The sequence below is a fragment of the Pempheris klunzingeri genome, chromosome 20, assembly GCF_042242105.1.
Source record: "Pempheris klunzingeri isolate RE-2024b chromosome 20, fPemKlu1.hap1, whole genome shotgun sequence".
NCBI lineage: Eukaryota > Metazoa > Chordata > Actinopteri > Acropomatiformes > Pempheridae > Pempheris > Pempheris klunzingeri.
Window position 1 is genome coordinate 7323798 of NC_092031.1, and position 19190 is coordinate 7342987.

A 19190-nucleotide genomic window follows, 5' to 3' on the forward strand; every position below is an offset into this window, starting at 1 on the left:
AATGGTGTTATCTTGTAAAACTTGTAAAAAGAGGTACTGTGTGAGTGGCCAATCACTTGCAAACACTGTAAAAAAAAAAAAAAAGTTTGAAATTTTGCAAGAAATAGAAGACTGGTTAGTGGTGAAGTAGACCTTAACTAACACTGACTTGAAGACATTTCATGGGATATTTGCTTAACATCACCACAAATGAGTACAGCCTCAAAAAGTACCATGAACTTATGTAATACCTCTGACAAACTGTAGCCAATGTTCAGCATGTATAGAATCAGCTGGACAGCCAATCACTTCAGCCATCACCATTTAGTGGAGTGCATGAAATGTCATGTGTAGCCCGTTTCATTCAGCCCTTGTTGTTTTGTTATCAGTGCGTGTGCATATACACGTGCGTGTCTACAATGCATTTTGCAATCCCCAGAACAATCCGACGAGCCAAGCGAACCCACCAGAACACGAGCCACGGGCTGACAATGGAACAAAGACCCCAGGAAATGAATTCAGTGGTACCACACTGGGATACAAAAGGTACCTACAGGGAGAGAAAGCAACAAAACAATCAAAAGGGAGGTGGGATTAATCTGTGCAGAGCCATCAGAGAGTAGTCGAGTCACTGTTCAGCGGGTTGTGCTCAATTAAACCATCATTAAGAGTAGCCAGAAAAGCTTGTAAAGCCGTCAAGTGCTGCATCTGTGTGTTTGTTTGGAACTGGGTCACAGGTCCAGCTGATTCAGCATGTTATCTAAATAGTAGGTCCAGCAAAGGGAGGGGGCTGCAGCTCAAACAAGCAGCCCCGATCGAGTCATAAAGTATCATATTTCATCAGAAAATGAAAAACTGCACCTCTGATCACTTGCGCTGAGACTAGGTTTCATATCAAACAAATGGGAGCTCAGAGAACCAGGGAGATTCTCACTGGGCAAGAGGTGCAATCACAAAATGAACACAAACGACACCCTGGGAAGATGCTGAGTAAATGGCAACCATCAAACATAAGCCTGACATGTGAGGCAATGATGGTGCAATTCAACACAGGAACCAAAATGATTCTTGTCACGTGGGGGTTGAATGACAGCTCTGATTACTCATAAACCTGTATTTGCATACCCAAGAGTAAACTCATGTCAATTCGGAAGCAGTGAGGGAGAGAAAACCCATCAGAGGAAGAAGATGAAGAGGATGAGGAAGTGGACCATATTCTCCCTGGAGTACGGCATGCAAATGGTTTTCTGGAAACGTGATAAACAGTAGCATCATTTGCTGGGGACTCATTACCATACATAACCTCGTGCATAAGGCTGTGCAAACTCGGAGAACATTATCATCAGAGGAAACGAGTGAGGAATCAGATTACAGACCTATCCACTTAGCCAGTGCACATCTACGCCCTGTCCACAATTATAAGCAGTCTCATCTAAACACTGGACTGATTGTAATTCTACACTTTGGGCTCACTAATAACCTGCACTAATCCACGAAGAGTATAACATATCATTACACTCAGATGAGAATACAATGTGCTGATGAAGGGGGGGGGGTGAGAAAAAGGGAGGAAAGAGAAGCGTATAGAAAATTCTCATTGGAAAGAGACCGAGCCTCTTGATGTTTTCTGCAAAGTCCCCGTGGGCTGTAAGCCCACAGGGAGAGTCATCCAGGAAATCCCAGACAAGAGGATTCTCCAGGACGAAAAAGGCAGAGTGGAGTATGAGGCAACTCTCAGTCTGGTTGGGCTGGGCTTTTGAGATGCCAAAGAGGCAGAAAAATCCTGCAATGTCTAGCAGCAGGTAGATGACGTCAAGAGAACTGGTCAGTCACGACATCACATCACTGCAGCAACTCGAGTTGAGCGACTCCAAGCTCAGCTAACACAACATGGGAGTCGATGTGCAAGTGAATGAGAGTAAAGGCGTTATCCCTTTCAGGCTGAAGACAGACCCAGGAAGTTTGGATGCACTTCTGGTGTAGCAGCCTGCTTTTGTATCTGCCACTCAGTGGTTGTTGGTTCAAGTTTAACAGCTGAACCGTGGTGTGCGTCCTGAAAAGTTAAACTAGTTTCAACATTGTTCACTTTGGGCTCTGTTACAAAAGAGGATCACTCCCCAGCCCCGACTTTCTTCCATTGAAATTCATTGAGTTCAAAGCATTTCCCCTTAGCAACATGGCTCCTGAGAGACATTTTTACAACCCAAAATTGAGCCATTATATTCTCCATAAGATTCCCATTGTGGATCGACTGCAGACGCTCTGTATGCTGTTAACCCCTTTTGCAATACTGAAAAAGCACCATTATAAAGATTTTCTGTTTATGTAAATACATGCAGCCAGTGGATTCTGCACTTCATCCAGTCTGATCTAACCTTGGCTCTAGAGCTGACACTGATCAGTCTATGGCTTTGATTACTCAATTGACAGAAAGCAAATCAGCAAAAGTCCTGATTGATGATTGGCATTTTTGCTTAAAAATGAGTGATAATAAAATGAACAGATTTAGGTTTTAGCCTGTTGGTCAGACGAAATAATCAATACGATGTTTCGTCTTTAGGAAATTTTAAAGGGCATTGCTTTCCAATTTCTGGCATTTTATTGACAATCAAATACACTTTGTAGTATTTGGTGGGCAACATCATGAATTTTATGAAAATACATGTTCCTGCTTTGCCTGTATTGTTAACACAGTGTAAAACTGTTGAGCTGCTCCTGGGACGTTACAGTTCTCTCTGTGGTTCATTCATGAAAGTGAAACTGGCAAATGTCACTGTTAAGATCGTGTATCATCCTAACCATGGATATAGGTTTTGCCCCGTTTTGTGTAAGGCCAAACAAAGACTGACAGCCGAAGCAGCCTTATATGGGACAGACGGAGAGGACATGAAGACAATCCCATATGAGAGAAGGAGAAATTGTGGTCTGTAAGAAAATATTAATATACAGTAACTCTGAGCAAGTAAAATGAATTTAATACAGTGCTTAACTTGAATGAGGAGGAGTTCAATAAGCACACAGCGGGCTGAGAATACCCTTTTCCAGGCAGCGGGAATGAATGGAGGATGATTATTACACTCCAGCTGCTCTATGGGTCTCCAAGGCAAGACGGAGGAATCAGCAAAGAGGGGTCACACACACACACACACACACTATTCTCTAAAGGATATGTCTGACTAACCCAGACTGACTGAAGAGAACTGCATGTAAAATGATATACCTCTTATACTTAAGGCATGGGCTACATGGCTATTATACATTTGGCCATCTAAATCTAATGCATCTCAAGTATGAGACTCAACAGAGAGCTCGCTTATTTTGAAGCATCACCTCACTGCCGTACACAGTGGTTTAAATTGAACTTCCTAGTGGACATAGTAATGTCCACACCAGCGATCATATAGGGCTAAGTTTGAAAAATGCTCCCTCATTTACAGCGATTTAAATAAATCTTTTGAGACTGTCATATAGGCGGGAGAAAACTGTTGTATCTTCAACCATTGCAGCACCAATTATCTCGATGGTTTCAAGGGCAAGATTTTAAATACTATGAATTCCTATGCAGCGTTGAATTTGGCTTCAGGCCCAACATTTGACTGTGAGACTGTGACGCTTTAGAAGACATGACTGGAGTACGAAACAAACCCACCCTTGTCTGACATCAACCTGGCACAGTCATTTGTATGTGGCAAATGTGGGCTGAGTGAGGTGATGTTGCAGGTGTTAACTGTGTTTTCCTGATGAGCTCTGCTGGTGGTGAGACGGAGCTGGCTGCAGCTAGCTCTGCTGCAGAGCTGACGGGTATTCTTCAGGGATCTGCCAAGTGCTGTTAGGATAACATGAGGAACGACGGCCAGGGGGGCAGAGGGACCTGGTGTTTGTACTGCATCTCTGCACTGTGTGCGGACTCTAGTTTACCCCTCCTCTGGACTCCCTCACCACTGGCGGTGATGCATACTAAAGAAAGCAATATATCTGAAGTGGGGTTCAAAAGCACTCTATCAAATCGGAATTCTTAATAGTTTATGTTTGGCTTTTCACAGCTTTATATGGCAAAATTAAAAATAGCTTAAAAGAGGTGTCCATGCATGACATCTCTCAGCTGTCAACTCTATCATAAAAGGTCGAACAAAAACCCTAACAATTACCGACCACTGATTGTTTTGTCTATAAAATGTCTAAAAAGAACCAACTTTAATTTCCCAAAAGTGGAATCTTCAAAAAGTTGTGTGTACAAAAAGATAGATTCGGTTTACTTCCATTTCTGGCTAAGAAAAGCATCGCATCCTCACACTTAAGAGGGCGCAACCAATTCTTTGCGACCAAGTGTTTAGAAAATGCGTTTAAAGAAATTAAAAACAACAGTGATTCGCTTGTCAGCTGCCAATTGATTTTCTGTCATCGACTAATCGAGCTATTGGTTTTTTTGGGGGGTGGTTAGTGAGTCAAGGGTCCCAATTCATCATGTCAAACTGAGCGTGAACGAAGCCCTTTAGCGGGAGATAATTGTTGGAATAAACTCCTGCTGTTCGCAATAACATTCAGGTGTCCCAGCAGCACAAAATGTAAATACAGAAGCATTAGCAATATACTAATAATGGTGAAAACACTCAAGTAGGCTTGCAGGCTGTGACTCCTACAAATCTGATCGTTAAGGAAGTCTACAGATATTTCAAGGACTGAGAAGTTACAATAATTCTGACTTTGCTTAATTATTTTACACTTAAGAAATCACAATAAGTATCATCTCTAAGTATGTAATTAAAATACAGAGATGTAATTTGCTGGCAGAAATATTACAATACGTTCACAGTGAAAGTGGACAATCAACTGTGCAACATATTTGTAACACTCGGATGGAAAAAGAGCTTTGTCAGTGACGTACCAGGCGGGGAAAAACATTATAATTAATTTCAAGTCCCTCTCTAATAGGGTTTAATAAGAGGTTTAGGCGTTCAGACGGAAGCCTGATGGTTCTAATTTAGAGGCAAATGCAGACAGTGAACCCGGGATTGTGAAATACCAACAAAATCACCCCTTTTTCTCTTAAACCAATTATATACAACAGCCTTTTAGCTTTATCTGCATTTGGAAAGCAGAGATAATGCTCTTGTAATTAACCTGAAATTAATACAACAGGAGCTGAGCTGGGAGAGAGGAAAGCCCCAGGTCTCTCTCTCCTTGCTCGCTCGTAGAACCAGATTTCTCCTCCCTCTGACTGGAAACAAGCAGGAAATGCCACTTGAGATATTACTGTATCACAATAGAAGGGGCCCTTCCAGTAAGCCAGGAGGAAACGCTGCTGCCTTTCATGACTACAGGAAGATTAACAATACCTCTTTTTTTTTTTTTTTTTAAAAAAAGAACGTAAACAGTGAAACAGAGCACTGTAAAATGATTACACTGTATAGCAGAGGAAGTCGGTGGGTTTGGGGCACGAGGAGAGAAGTAAGGTGAAAGGAGGAGCAGGTGGAGAAAACTACAACGTGCCAGATCTAGATGCCAACAGCAGTAATACCTTTTGGCAGAACTTTCCTGCCATGCGCCCAGCTCCAACACAGACCTCGGGGTACAATCTAACGCAGGCCAATAACTCAGCTTCTGTTGCCTCTGAAGAGCCTTTAATTGAAAATCATCTTCCCAATACAACTGGGAGAGAGAGCAGAACCTGGCTCATTACGGAGCACTGAGCAAAGCTTTTCACACAGAGTTTCTCACACAGTGCTCTCCGGTGTTATTTGTATTGGTACATGAGTATCTGCACTGGCACTGCAAAGCAAACCTGTCTGCACTTTGTACACACCTCCCATGAGCTTTAGTGTGAATGAGGGCCTTTGAAACAGTTTCTGTATGACTCAAAGATTCAACAGGTGACGATTACAAATGATCGTGGAAATAATATTTAAGATCAGATTTGCATTACATGCATCCTACATATTCTCCACCACAGCACTATCATAGCTGCTTGCATCTTTTGTTAAACAACCTGAACGGATCGCAGGGTTGTATTTATTCCATCTATACACCAATACACAGCATGGGGAAGTAAATTGGCAGAATCCACACAGATTAGCCTTTTGCACAGCAAGAAGTAGCTAATTATTTCCTGCCCTGTGTTACATCTCTTGTGATACGAATGCTAATGAGTGCATAATTACCTTCAAATATTTGATGAAACTCTGAAATTGACTCAGCAAGTTTACTTTCCAACCTCTTGGGTGGCACTTGGCCAAAAAAGCGACTTCACTGACAAGCACATGATACAGAACTTGACCTTCATCAGATGGTATCTGCTTCTTCTAGCGGCGCAAGCAGAGCAAAAACAGACATACATAACAAACAATGCCTGGGACCTGTTCTTCATGTTGTTATTTATAATCACAAGGCTGATGTGTGCCACCGAAGCAGAAGTCACACTGTCAGTGATGAGAGAGCAGCATGACATCGATACTCTGAAATGTCCAACAGAAAAGGAGAAGGTTGGGAAGATCAGTAATGATGTACAGAAAGGTTGCCTGCAGTCACCCACTGCTTCTAACTATGAACATCAGACCGTCAAACAGTCTTAAAAATCAGCATTTTTGCACAGCAAGGAACGTTCAAAAAGCAACTGGTGAATAAGCATGTACAGCAGAGACTGCAGCACAAACACTCAGCTTCAATTTAGCAGAAGAAAACATTTATGAATATCAGTATACCTGCCCTACTTCACATCATGCACACCTCTAAAATGTTCTGTGTTACATTGTGGGAATAGATGAAGGCAATCAACTTCTACTATAATCCACTGAACCTTTTTGTCACCCTCAGCAACTGATTTAGTTACCCAGACAAAAGAAAGGTCCAACAATTCATTTGGCCCTACCATCCTAAACTGTTTAGATTAACTACCCCTCTGCTCTCTCTGTGTTTGCAAAGAAGTGAAAGTACTTTTTGAAGGAGTACGAACACAGTGTACCAGCCACTGATAACATCATAATTTGGCTTTTTGAAATACCTGTTTGCCAAGCGGACCTCAGGCTTGCTATTGTACCAAAGCTGGGTAGCCTGACGTCCAAATTAACGAATACCTCTCCTTTCTCAATGGCTCCTGACTGCAAATTGATTCCCGATTCTCTTTTCAAAGAAGGCAACAGTCTAATCAGTTCAGATCAATTGACAGTACTATACTGCATCTGCACAATCTTTAAAAGGAGGAAATAAAAATGGATTGGAATAATAATTTCCTCAATCAATTCAAAAATATATAATAACACATTTACTACAGCATCAATTGCTTCATTTAATACCTTGATTGAAGTAGCAAAGGCCTGATGTCTCTCAGAAAATTTGCAGTCTGCAGCAAAACCAAACAGCATGCATCTGATAATGTATTTATAGGGCAGGTTCTTCTGTTGCCACGCTTTCAGGGTCTTATTTATTTACTTTCAGTATCTCATTGGTTATGTATGTGGCGGCTCAAAAGGCAGTGTTTGTGGTTCCACAAGTGAGTGTTTCAGTGGCGGGGAAGATATTCTGACGTCTGAAAGGTGCAAAAGTACGGCTGCACTGTTCTCACCAACAGATTTAGCAAAAGGTTCATGTTTCATACACAGTACAGTACATTGCACTGTTTCCTAAAACCTGGTCCTGGGGGGCCCACTACCCTGCATGTTTTAGATGTTTCCCTGCTCCACCACACCCAATTCAAATGGGTGGGTCATTATTGGTTTTCTGCAGAGCTTTTTTAATGAGCTAATTATTTGAATGAGATGTGCTGGAGCAAGGAAATATCTAAAACATGCAGGGCCTCCAGGAGCAGGATTGGAAAACACTGGTATATTATATATATATTAGTAAATACAAAATGCATAATGTAAAATTTAACTAAAGTTTTCACAGAATTAAGTTATTGAAAATTGGTCATTTTAGTCATTGTTCACCACTTTCTTTGTCTTATGTGATTTAAACTGAATATCTTTGGGTTTTTGTCAGAGAGATATTTGACCTACCTGTATCTTCATATACCTGCAAATACAGGAAGGGCCTCAAGTTTTATGTTCAGGCAGAAAATGTGAAGGCCAGGTGAAAATTTATTTCATGTCTCCACAATGTCGGCCTTATTAATTTATTTATTTTAAACAAAAGGAGACTGAAGTGTCAGCAACAGCAGTGCGACAACTTCATCTAAATCTGTAAAGGTTGATCACAGAGTAGAGCTGCCACTCACTGAAATCTAAAACTGCCTCCAGGGCCCACCAACATCTGAGCTGCAAGACTCTGACTTTATCAAGTATTTAGCCAGACGCACGCACACCCATACAACCACACAAAAGGCCATTTCATCAAATGGCAGCCCTGCTGAAAGACTGTCTCTTGCTGCATGTGGCAAGCCTGTTTGCGACCACAATCAATGACTGACAACTCCATTACAAGTCCCCAAAACAGCTCATGGGACATTTTAAAGGTGACAAATGCAATATTAATATGGACTGCAGGTGATATTAATGCTGCCATTTTTATAACCTGAACAGCCCTACAGTTGTTGAGCCCTACGATATCTGCTACACGTAAATCTCGGCATCTGGGATTAGAAGACTCAAAACCAATACAGTATAATGACCTGAAACCATACCTCTGGGGAAGTTTACTTAGGCAAAATAAATATGTTCAGTGGAGAATGTGTTCCAGCTTATGGGACTTTAATAACAGTTTGCATGTTGATGCCGTTGGCACTCGTCGTTAAGTTATGCATACACCCCGAGTCATACCTGCTAATAGCTTACAGCTAGACTCTATCTTCTAGGTGCTTTTGAAGTGAGTTTCCATTGGGAGCTGGTCCTTTTAGCCCATGCTTGACCTACAGAAACAGACAGGTCCTCCGGTGTCAGCTCACCCACTGGCAGCCTGGCACGGCCTCAGCTCAGCTGCAAGCTCATCACTCCGGTAGAATAAAGCCTCGGCCAGAGCGGTCAGCTTGACGCTGTTAAGAATACTCAATGCAGACTGAGCCCGAGTCTTGTATTCACTGCCAGTTCTTTCCTCTTGTGTTTATTCCCAGACATAAACTTTGTTTGTGCTGTTTATTCTCTTTTGAGCAAAAACACCAATCTGAGTAAAGAAATGCTTCCCGGTATTTATGGCTGAGTATTATAAAAAGTACAACTCACATCTAAAAATAGATCTCGATTGCTTGCAAGAAAAATGAGAAATAAACATTAATAGTAATCCATAGGGACGATGAAACCGTGTTTGGATGACTGCCTGGTCTTGTGATTAGCTGCTGATGCTGGTATTTCTACCACAGTGTTTTATAATGGAGGTGGGTCACTTCACCACCTCTGCAGAAATCAGAATTAATGAATACACTTTTATGAAACATGAAATTAACTGTTGGGGGTAAAAAGGGCAGTAGCAACATTTCACATAACAAAAACAATTATTTTTACCGTGGCTATTAGTCCGGCCGTCATCTAATAAATAAACTGATGACAAGATGAGATGCGTCGGGATCAGGGTGCATTAATACCTTAAATAAAACAACTTCCTTTTAGTTTTAGTTCAAACAAAGCAGATTTCAGTTTTCCCAGGAATTAGGTTTTTTCTTTGTTACTCCTTTAAAACCTACTGCCAACCCTGGTTGAATGAACACTTACTCATCTGGATTGGAATCTGATAGAGTCGCTCAAATTACTGTGGCTAAAAATGTCATTGTTCTTTGTCATAGAGGAAAAGCGCCCTGTCTTACTAATCCACAGGGAATTAAATATTTGTGCCAGTAGTTTTTTTTGTAGAAGGTTCAATTTTAGATGAAACTCTTTAGACGTTAAACTGAGATGAAGTTTATTAATATGAACCAGTGACTTCATACAACCACATTAACTGCCTGCCTGATACAATATGACAGTTGAAAGGTTCTCATGTGTTAATTTCATCCAGCTAAATCTAAATTATGTAACGTCTACATGAGTGACCATTGATTCACATTGTTGTGTTTCACACCATTAGCCATCTGCCAAGCTAGCAAAAGCAGCACAGCGGGACTCTTTTCAGACAATGCACAAGCTGCCTGGCGTGTCCACAATCAATACTGGGGGTACTGGGGACCGCTTGCCCGTGTAGCCGAGCGACAGCAATGACCCATGTGAGATATTCACACGTACAGTGTCTCCGTACATGGGATGTGTGCGTTTGTGTGCCCTTCATGTCTCGCTGCCTTTCACAAAACTACTGGGAAGAAACATTATGGTCCATAATAATTGTCATGGAGATCCACGAATGCTCTCGGTTTCATTCAAAGTTACTGTGCAACCATGAGTCTTTTAACAGATTAGCTAGAGGAAGTAAAATCAGTTTTTGGTCAATGAGATGGCACATGTTTATTGGAAAGATTTGTTCTTGAGAGCACTACTGGTCCTAAGCAGATTGCTGTATCCTATGATGGAGAGAAGCACCTTATAAAAACAGCATGCAGGCTACATACTGATGATTATGTTTGTCAGCACCAACTAGCCTCTGCAGATGTTACGGCAAAATCAAAAACAGCTGAGACCAAGGATGAGGACGAGAAGTCACTAAAAAGGGTACCAATGGTGGTGTCACAGGATGCTGACTCATTTCATTATGATTCATGACTTTCAGTTTTAGCACTGGTCAGATTTCCTTATTCTTTGTCGCAGAAGCAGCTCCGCATTTTGTTCACATTCAAACTTTGTACAGGAAAAAAAAGGACTATGATTACCAATACTGTCTGACAAGCACTATAATTAGTAGTCACGAGGCCAATCAAATTCTAATCGGTGTAAATCCAAGGTTAACTTGTTCACAACCTCTTCACCCCCACCCCCACCTCAACCTTTCAGACGACAGCGACGCTTAAACAAGATGTAGAAGTGCTCCAGCTTTGTCTCAACGGTGAGCCAAGAAGGAATAGTGTGGAACCACTTAGCTATGCACTGATTAAATAGGCCAGCTGTCATTTGTCTTAGCCACCATCTCACAGCAAGCCATTGGGAGCTGTACTATTAGAATTGCCTCACCAAGCAGTGCGGGCCATAGTTAATATATAATTCCCTTTCAGAATGAATAATAGCAAAGTCATACTGACCTCCAAAGAAAGAAGAAGAGGATGACGGCCAAAGTTTTGACTAAACAACGGTGCCTAATGAATGCCAAGAAAATGGAAAGTAAATGATCAATGCATTTGAGTCTCAGAATATTTTTGATAAAAAAAAGCTTAGTGTATATGCAATGGGTAGGTATGAATCAAAAGCTTTAGCTCGCAACTAGCTCAAAACGTGATCTAATTGGCACCTGACGGGCCAAGTTTTACAGACGTCTACGCAAAGTTGGCTGACGATTTGTTTACAGATCTGTAGGGCAGCTCAATAAGCACAGCACAGTAAATTTGTAATAAATGGGGGGAAAAAACTCGAGCAGAATGAGGTTCCAGGTGGAGAGTGTATTAAGCATTCTGCACAGCGACAAAAAGAAAAGCAAATAATCCACCACCATGATGCACAAACTCATAAAAATGGAAATAATGGCCTTAGCTTAGCATTCAGGCTCCACACTTAATAGAAACACTCAGATTCCCATTGCCAAGCATAACCACATACCTACTGGTCACCACACCGAAGGAAGGATGTGCAAGACAAAAAGAGAGAGAATTTTTATTTATTTTTTTTTTTTTCCTAAAATCACACTGTAGCTCTGTGCCTCCTTTAATTTGATCTTCTCTCTCTGCTACAAAACACAAGCAATTTCTGTTTGTACAGTTATATTTATGAGCATAGGTGCTGGGCTCATCACAAACAGCACCTGGCTGTAACACAAGCCAAACAAACAAAGATGAAATCGTTTCTTACCCTCTTGACAAGCCAAAATAAATAAATAAATAAATAAAAAAATCACCCCACTTCCACTCATTTCCACAGCATCTCCGTCCTTCTCCTGCCTCCTTCCTATTAATCAGCTGCTTTTTTCACTCTAGTAAAACCTCTCTGTCTCTGATTTTGTCAGCTCAGCTTTCTTTCTTTCTTGGACCAAGTTCAAGCTTAAGCAGAAAGAAATCTGGTGCCTTGTTCAAAAACTTAACTGCGTTGTTAATATTGTTGAATGCTTTGTTATGTCAGAATTAACAGCGCCGATATCTGGCAGCGAGGGCGGGAATGACAAGAGCCACATTTTTTTTCCCTGTTCATATTTATTGTGCTTTACACAGACGTGAGACGAGGCTTTTTCTGAATGAAGCGCCATCACAATAACTCCTAGCATATAAAACCCAAGAAATAAAGTGAAAAAAAAAAAAAAAAGGGAATGACTTAAATTTCACTCTCCCGTATTTTTCAGCCAGGCTAGAAGAGAAGTGTAAAATACAAGGCAGGGTGTTTAAAACACACGGTTAGAATTTATGTAGTAACCGAGACTGCGTTTTAATTGTAACCATATTTGTTAGCTCACTGCAATTGTGGGTGGGAGATGGTTTTCTTGGGTGCAGGGTGGGGGCTTCGCAAATTACTTACGGCCTCATTCAAGAGACGAAGCGACTGAGTCTGTATTTGCTGCTCCCAATGTGTCACTCACCACTAACCTGTTCCAAATGAGAGCCGTCTAGGGCTGTCAGTCCCGTTGGCCCGCAGTCTGCCACACACCAGTTTAAAAATATGAATCATGGCCACACCAGAGCTAAAGTTTAGCGCTCAGTGCGTGCACGTGTGTGTCCGATTGTCGTCTTAGACCAGCTGCTAGTCTGTGATCTGACCTACAGGAAGCAGTATTTCCTTACAGCCCAAACCTGCAACTGCAAGCTAGAAATAAAAGAAAGGTCCAAATGTACTTTAAGAAAACATTTTGTGTCTTCTGAGCTGGTATTATGTTAGATTACGTCAAGCTAAATTACAAACTGAAAAGCATCAAGGGGTGGAAAACATTTCTCATGACAGCACAAGCTCTCAAGGGCAATTTGCATTTAAGTCTCAATGGCAATGTGCAGATAAAGTAAATAGTCCTGTTGCTTAGTGTTCCCTGGTTTGCTTTCTAGATCTACAGCCCTCTGAAGTAACTCTAAAGGAACAGCAACAACCTGATGAAACAGAATTAATGAGACAACACTTGAAATTAGCATCAAAAAGTATTTTTGGTTGATTCATCGCAGAACCAAGAGCTGCTAAAAAACATTTCCCCGAGGCTCTGTTAAATCACTTTTGAGATGCCACAAGAATAACTAGGCTTCAAAACTCCCGATCCCACTGATTTGTGCCAGGGTGGTTGGCATTTAACAGGAAAAGAACTGTGTATTGAAATTAGCCCAAGGTGAAGGGAGATATGATTTTAGCATTTCTTTGACGAATAGGTCCTTCTTTTAGGATATGCCTTCCGGTCAAAGAATGAAGTCAGGCCCTGAGCCCAAAATATCAACTTCCATTTTAAAAATAGCCAATAATTCTTCCTGTATGTGCCTGCGTCATGAATGGCAATTAATTCTGTCAATTCACCAGGTGAGCCGAGTTAAACCCAGGCTGATAGGCAGCATTCTGAACATGCCAGTGGAACTAAAGGCAGTGTTTGGAGGAAGTGGAGCTTCATGGTAATAATTATCCTGAGAAACAATGTAAAAAGCAATAAAGTTTGTTGCCTCTGGTGGGATAAGAAAGATTCCACGTGCATTAAGAACGTGAGTTTCCAAAACCAAGTCAAGGCCACGCATACCAAACCTTGTTCAATGGGAACAAGTCTCACAACACCGACTGATGTCTGTATACCTGCTAAGGAAAAACTACTCAGATCCTTTATGCAAACTAAAGTAACAATACACAAGCACTTGGAAATACTCCAGTACAAGTAAGAGCCCTCAAGTTAAGTGGAAGTATATTATTATAGGCAAAGTGTCCTTTAAATATCATGCGTAAAAGTGCTCATTATAAAAAAGCATGGCCACTGTGAGTGATATATTGTTATAAATTATTATCATGGGATTGTTATTATTCTTGCATTGATGTGCAAGTGAGATTTTAATGTTGTAGCTGGCCGAGATTAAGCGGATTTGAACTGCTTTATATACAGACGGATAGTGTAGCCTATAACAATGCATCAAATTTTATATCATGATAATATTTTGTAAGGAAAATCATTGACCACCAAGGTGAGTTGTTCTGTAATTACAGCTGTAAAATAAAAGCAGTGGAGGGCAAACGTATATTTGGCTCTGAAATGCAGTGAAGTAGTAGTGTAAAGTAACATCAAATGAAAATACTGCACTCCCCGTGGAGTTTCAGACCTCTAGTTGCACTATGGACCTCTTCTCTTTTTGTTTTTTTTAGCACAAGGACACACATGCAGATATCTGCAGGTCGTCATTCATCACTACAGCATGATATTAATATTATACTTATAGGATATATGGTGAGATATGATATCAATGTATGTTGATATACAAGTAACTATACTTCTGAGATAACTCCTGGTGATTTAGGAAGTTCTGAGATATACATGCAAGACATTATTCAAAAACAAAATCTATTCTAGCATGGATAGGATGGCCAAACAGGCAGAGGAATTCAGTATTTATTTCAGCCAGTTAGAAGAGCTGCAGAGAACTACACGACACAGGAAATAAAAAGTTCAAAACCAAAATTCATGGTTTTGGTTGTCTGATCAAATTTGTGTTGTTTTTTTTTTATTGCTGTGACACAAATCTAAAATGGTTTAATTTACAGTTATTTTGTTGCAGCCTGCCACTGTGCAAAGCTTCGCTTCCGCAATCATCCAAATACTATAATATGAATCTACTGGTAAGATAACAAAGCCCTTTATTATCACAGCTATGCTCTATGTAAGAAGACAGTAGCATTTATTATTAATACTGCTGTGAAAAGACTAAAAGGAGACAGTTTTCTTACTTACACTAATAAAGCCATTGGGCCATAATGAGAGCAGTGAATGGTGTGACAAAAGTTTTGCTGAAACAGAAATAGGTCCACAGTGAGTGCTGCCAGCATAAGAGGTCTCACAGAGTGCTCATTAGTGCTTCTTGGTCAACACATGAGGTATTAAAAGTGCAATGGCTGTGCACCCCCACCCCCCACCCACCCCAATCCTCTGCAGCAGTGATGTAGCAGCTGCCTCTCTCTCTACCAATGACTCATCCACTCTTGCATTCATCGAGTCCTGTGAGAATTTCCTCCAAGGTTTTTGAAGAACCTACAAGATCGAGATCTCGTAGATATCTAAAATATGTCTGGCAATCATTGCCTTCAGAATACTTTTCTCACACACAGAGCACACGGCATTATAAACCACAGACAACCATATCTGGAGACGGATATCAAGAAACAGTGACTACTGGCGTGGACGGGATTGAAAACAACAGAGCCCATGTGGAAGCTGCAGTCTGAGATGCCAACCCGAGCTTTGGTGTAACCTGCTGAACTCATCCATCAATCAGCATCGGCATCCCTCATACAGCTGCAAGCCTTCAGTCCCACTAATGGACGCCGCTAAAAGGGGACTCATGTGACGGGGTACTTTACACACATTAAAAATAACTACCCATTGTTGTGAGACCAGGTGTAATTTGCTCCATTGCAGGCCAAAACAGGACCAGGATGTTCCAGGGGATCCCCAGGAAAATTCTGATTAGTTCCATTAAACTATTAATTCAGGCATACATGTGCAGCACAGTGAGCGTGCTGAGCCATAACTTTGCTACTCTCGTATATCCCATTATGAGTCCATCAAAATTAAAGTCATGCAGCGTACCGTGTTTAAAACATGACCGGCTATCTTGCCTTGAGGTTCATGAGGGTGTTCCCAGCTATTAGTCAAGTGACGCATGAGGGGGGAAAAAAATATACATTATATAGAAACATATGCATTATATGATGTGTGACCACTTATAGAAATGTATTTTTAAAATTACATTTAATGCCTATAAAGTACAAACAGAAAGACGAAACCCTGCGGTGTGGTGTCCCTTCTTCTAAAGTCCTGGAGCGAAATGGTTTATCAGCACATGAAGAAAGCACTTGGTCATTGTGCAAAAATATACAAACACGTGTGATAACTACATTATACAGGCTGACAGGGAGACAAGCGATAAGAAAATGCCCTAAATAAATATTCATATCAGCTCTACAGTGGCACACAGAGGATGTAATGGACTTGAGGTGTTTCTTTCCTAATTGAAAACTTCAGTGTAACTCCATTAGTACTTGTCACAGATGCTTTTCTGTGATGGTGTGTGTGGAGTGTTGTTAAATAATCCCCTACAGGAGAGAGTGGAAGCTAAACGGGACACTGTTCTCAGGCCAGGACGCCTGCTTTTCAGAGCATTTGAGGAAGTGACAATAATTAACCAACAACTGGGGGCTTTTTCTGTGTAGCAGACGGAACAGTAAAATCCAGGCAGGCGACTAACTCTGCAACTTACAAGTGATGCGTAGCCCGAAAGTGGCTAGTTAGTTTGTAGCGGAGGCCCCATAACACAGGAAACGGCTCTATAACTAGGCGCGCCTCTAACAATTCCCACTCCACACACACACACACACACACACACACACACACAGTCCTCTTCCTCACAATAGACACACATTCCTTGTTTTGCGTTTCATGCAAACTTGCTGGAAATGTCCCCCCGACACGTGAGATTTGCATTCCCACAGTTTAGGTAAATGTGACCGAGAAGAATTCCCGCGCGACAAACAACACAGCCGGTCGCTTTCTAATCACAATCCGTCCCAAACTTGTGCAATCTGAGAGCACAGAGCTAGGGCGAGCTAACGATGGAGCATGCAAGTTTTCTTACGTACCAACACCATACTTTTCCTTTTTGGTGGGCACCCAGCGAGACATTCTCAGTGTCGAGGCTTCCCCGTAGTTGTCGTTGACGCCTGTCGGAAAAGCTCCAGGTGTGACCTCCTGGTTTGACTGTAGGACTTTTTTTTTTTTCAGTTTTCTCTGAGCTTTGGGGAGCTACTCCGAGCAGCCATTTTCCACCATTGACAGGACGCTCCACAAGAGGGAGGAAGGGAACACAACTTTTTCACCCCGTAGGCGTTCAGACAGCAGGCGTCCAGCTGCAGCCCCACTGCTGCTCAGACTGAGGCGGAAACTGCTTCATTTCTGATGAAAAATTAACATGTAAACACTGGTTGACTCTGCGGTCATCTGCGGCTGCACATTAGTTTAATAAAAAAAAAAAAAAAGACACAAAGATGGTTGTAAATGCATCTGTGGGTCATTAATGTGACTTTAGCCTGGTTAGGTTTGATCATTTATACTGTTGTGTCTATTTTCTTCACATATATCACATTTATGGTAAACTTACTAAACTTTTAGGCTTCTCTGAATTTTACATGCACAGTACAGAGTGTTGGGGTCAATAGGCTACACATGATGATTGTAAAATAGAAATAGAATAATAGAAGCTGTAATACTGCTGCTAATTACAATGGTGAACACGCGCTCAGATGTAGGATTGTCTACGTGTGATTAAAAAGCGAGGCAGGATTTGAATGTAGTGCCTTGAATGCAACTTCTACAACTGTTGGGGACAATGAAGCAGTTGGCGAATTAGAATTTTTTTCTGCTTCACTCAGCTTGAAATGTTTAAAGATCAAGCTAATTACACGCACATACTGTTTCAACTTATTCTAATGAAAAAGAAAACTTCTCGCAGTATCGCTGTAAATAGATAGCAGATAGTAATGTTCCCTGAGGTGACCTTTTCCTTACTCCACGGTAAAGCTCACATACACAAAGATTGTTCCTCTAATTGGCTCAACCACACAATCTGAATTCATGCCGTCTCTGTCCATTTCCTTCCTCCTTTGTGCTTAATGATGAAGCTATAGGAGCCGAGGAGGGCCTGTTTTCCTGGGCAGTGATGTGCTCAACTAATAGAAGTTGGTCCTCAGAGCTGCAGGCGCTAAACAAAAGTCATCAGAAAGATGCACCTGGTGCACACATCTGAATCCGCTCATCGTTATTCATCTTGTTTGCACAAATGTTGCATCCAATGGTTGCATCCTATCTTTGAGAGAAGTGCGCTCACTTCCTCCACTTGTCGTGTTGGACTGTTGCCAGCAGAGGGCGCTACCGCATTCAAACTTATTATCATGTACAAGAAGCTACCTATTTTCAACTTTGCTTAGATCTGTCCTTACTCAGTTGAGTTTTTGATTTGTTTTGATGTTATCTCCCAGACAGTCCAGACAAAAAGATGCAAAGTGTTTCACATCATTGCATATTCCTTCTGCTTGTAGCTTCCCAGCTTGATAAGGTGCCTTAAAGCAGGTCACCGCAATTGATATTTCATTTATCTCTGCCTTATCTATATCCATGAAAGACATTTGGAAAATGTTTCCGCACAGAGTGGGACTGGAGTTGCTTTGAAAGACATCTGGGGACTGCGAATCCGCTGAGAAACACTGAAATTCATTAAACATCAAAGCAACTGCCACATCTTTTTTGGAAGAAGTTGTATCTTTACAGATCTGTGTTTCTAAAGGCAGAATCTTCCCTGCAGCTAGTGGAGAGTTTCTCCTGTCTTGTAAATACCCCTCCCTCATGCATTGCGGGACATCATGTGGGTCACAGTTACTTATCCAAGAGGACACTGGCCCATTTTTAAGACAGTCTTGCAAAAGTCACATGGCTTGGATAGAGGCTTGAGGATAGCAATGCCTCATCATCAGCCACCAACCACGAGATCACAGGGAAGAGCAGAAACAGGGGGAATTCAACAAAGAGGATTTCTGAAGTGACTCATGGAATAACATAGATAATCTGCTCATTAGTGATGCTCTATCATTTGTAAGGACGCCTGAATGTCAGGAAGTTTGATTCGCTCTTTTGAACACCGCGTGGCGTGTCTAACTCGTAGAAACCTAAAATTAGACAGTTTGATAATTAAAATGCTGAATTTTGATGATGTTCTTTGTTTAAATGGAGATCTTGTTACGTCAAGCGTTGCATCAACAAGTGTTTGTTTTTTCTCTCAGCCCGCCCACCCCTCTGTCTCTTTCCATCTCCCTCTCTGTATTCGATGTTCAGCCCTTGTGCTCAGTAACTCTTTTGTTCGCCAAAGCATCCCTCACATTGCTACATGCCTGACTGGAGACGGTACCCACTAGCACCTAGTTTGTATCAAGACAGAGAGTGTTTACTTCCTGAACACTAAGGACTGAGAAGAGATGGAAGCAAGTGAGAATGGATGGTTTGTCACTAACTGG

General features: G+C 41.4%; 1 protein-coding gene across 2 annotated transcripts in view; it reads right to left on the bottom strand.

The window, feature by feature from the left end:
- dock1 (dedicator of cytokinesis 1) overlaps window positions 1–16946 on the bottom strand; it is a 172129-nt gene extending 155183 nt beyond the window's left edge. For both annotated transcript variants that reach the window (XM_070851297.1, XM_070851296.1), the window contains exon 1: window positions 16767–16946. In XM_070851297.1, coding sequence (XP_070707398.1) covers window positions 16767–16809 — 43 coding nt within the window. In that variant the 5' untranslated portion in view covers window positions 16810–16946. The remainder of the gene's footprint in view (window positions 1–16766) is intronic.
- Between the last annotated feature and the right edge of the window lie 2244 nt (window positions 16947–19190).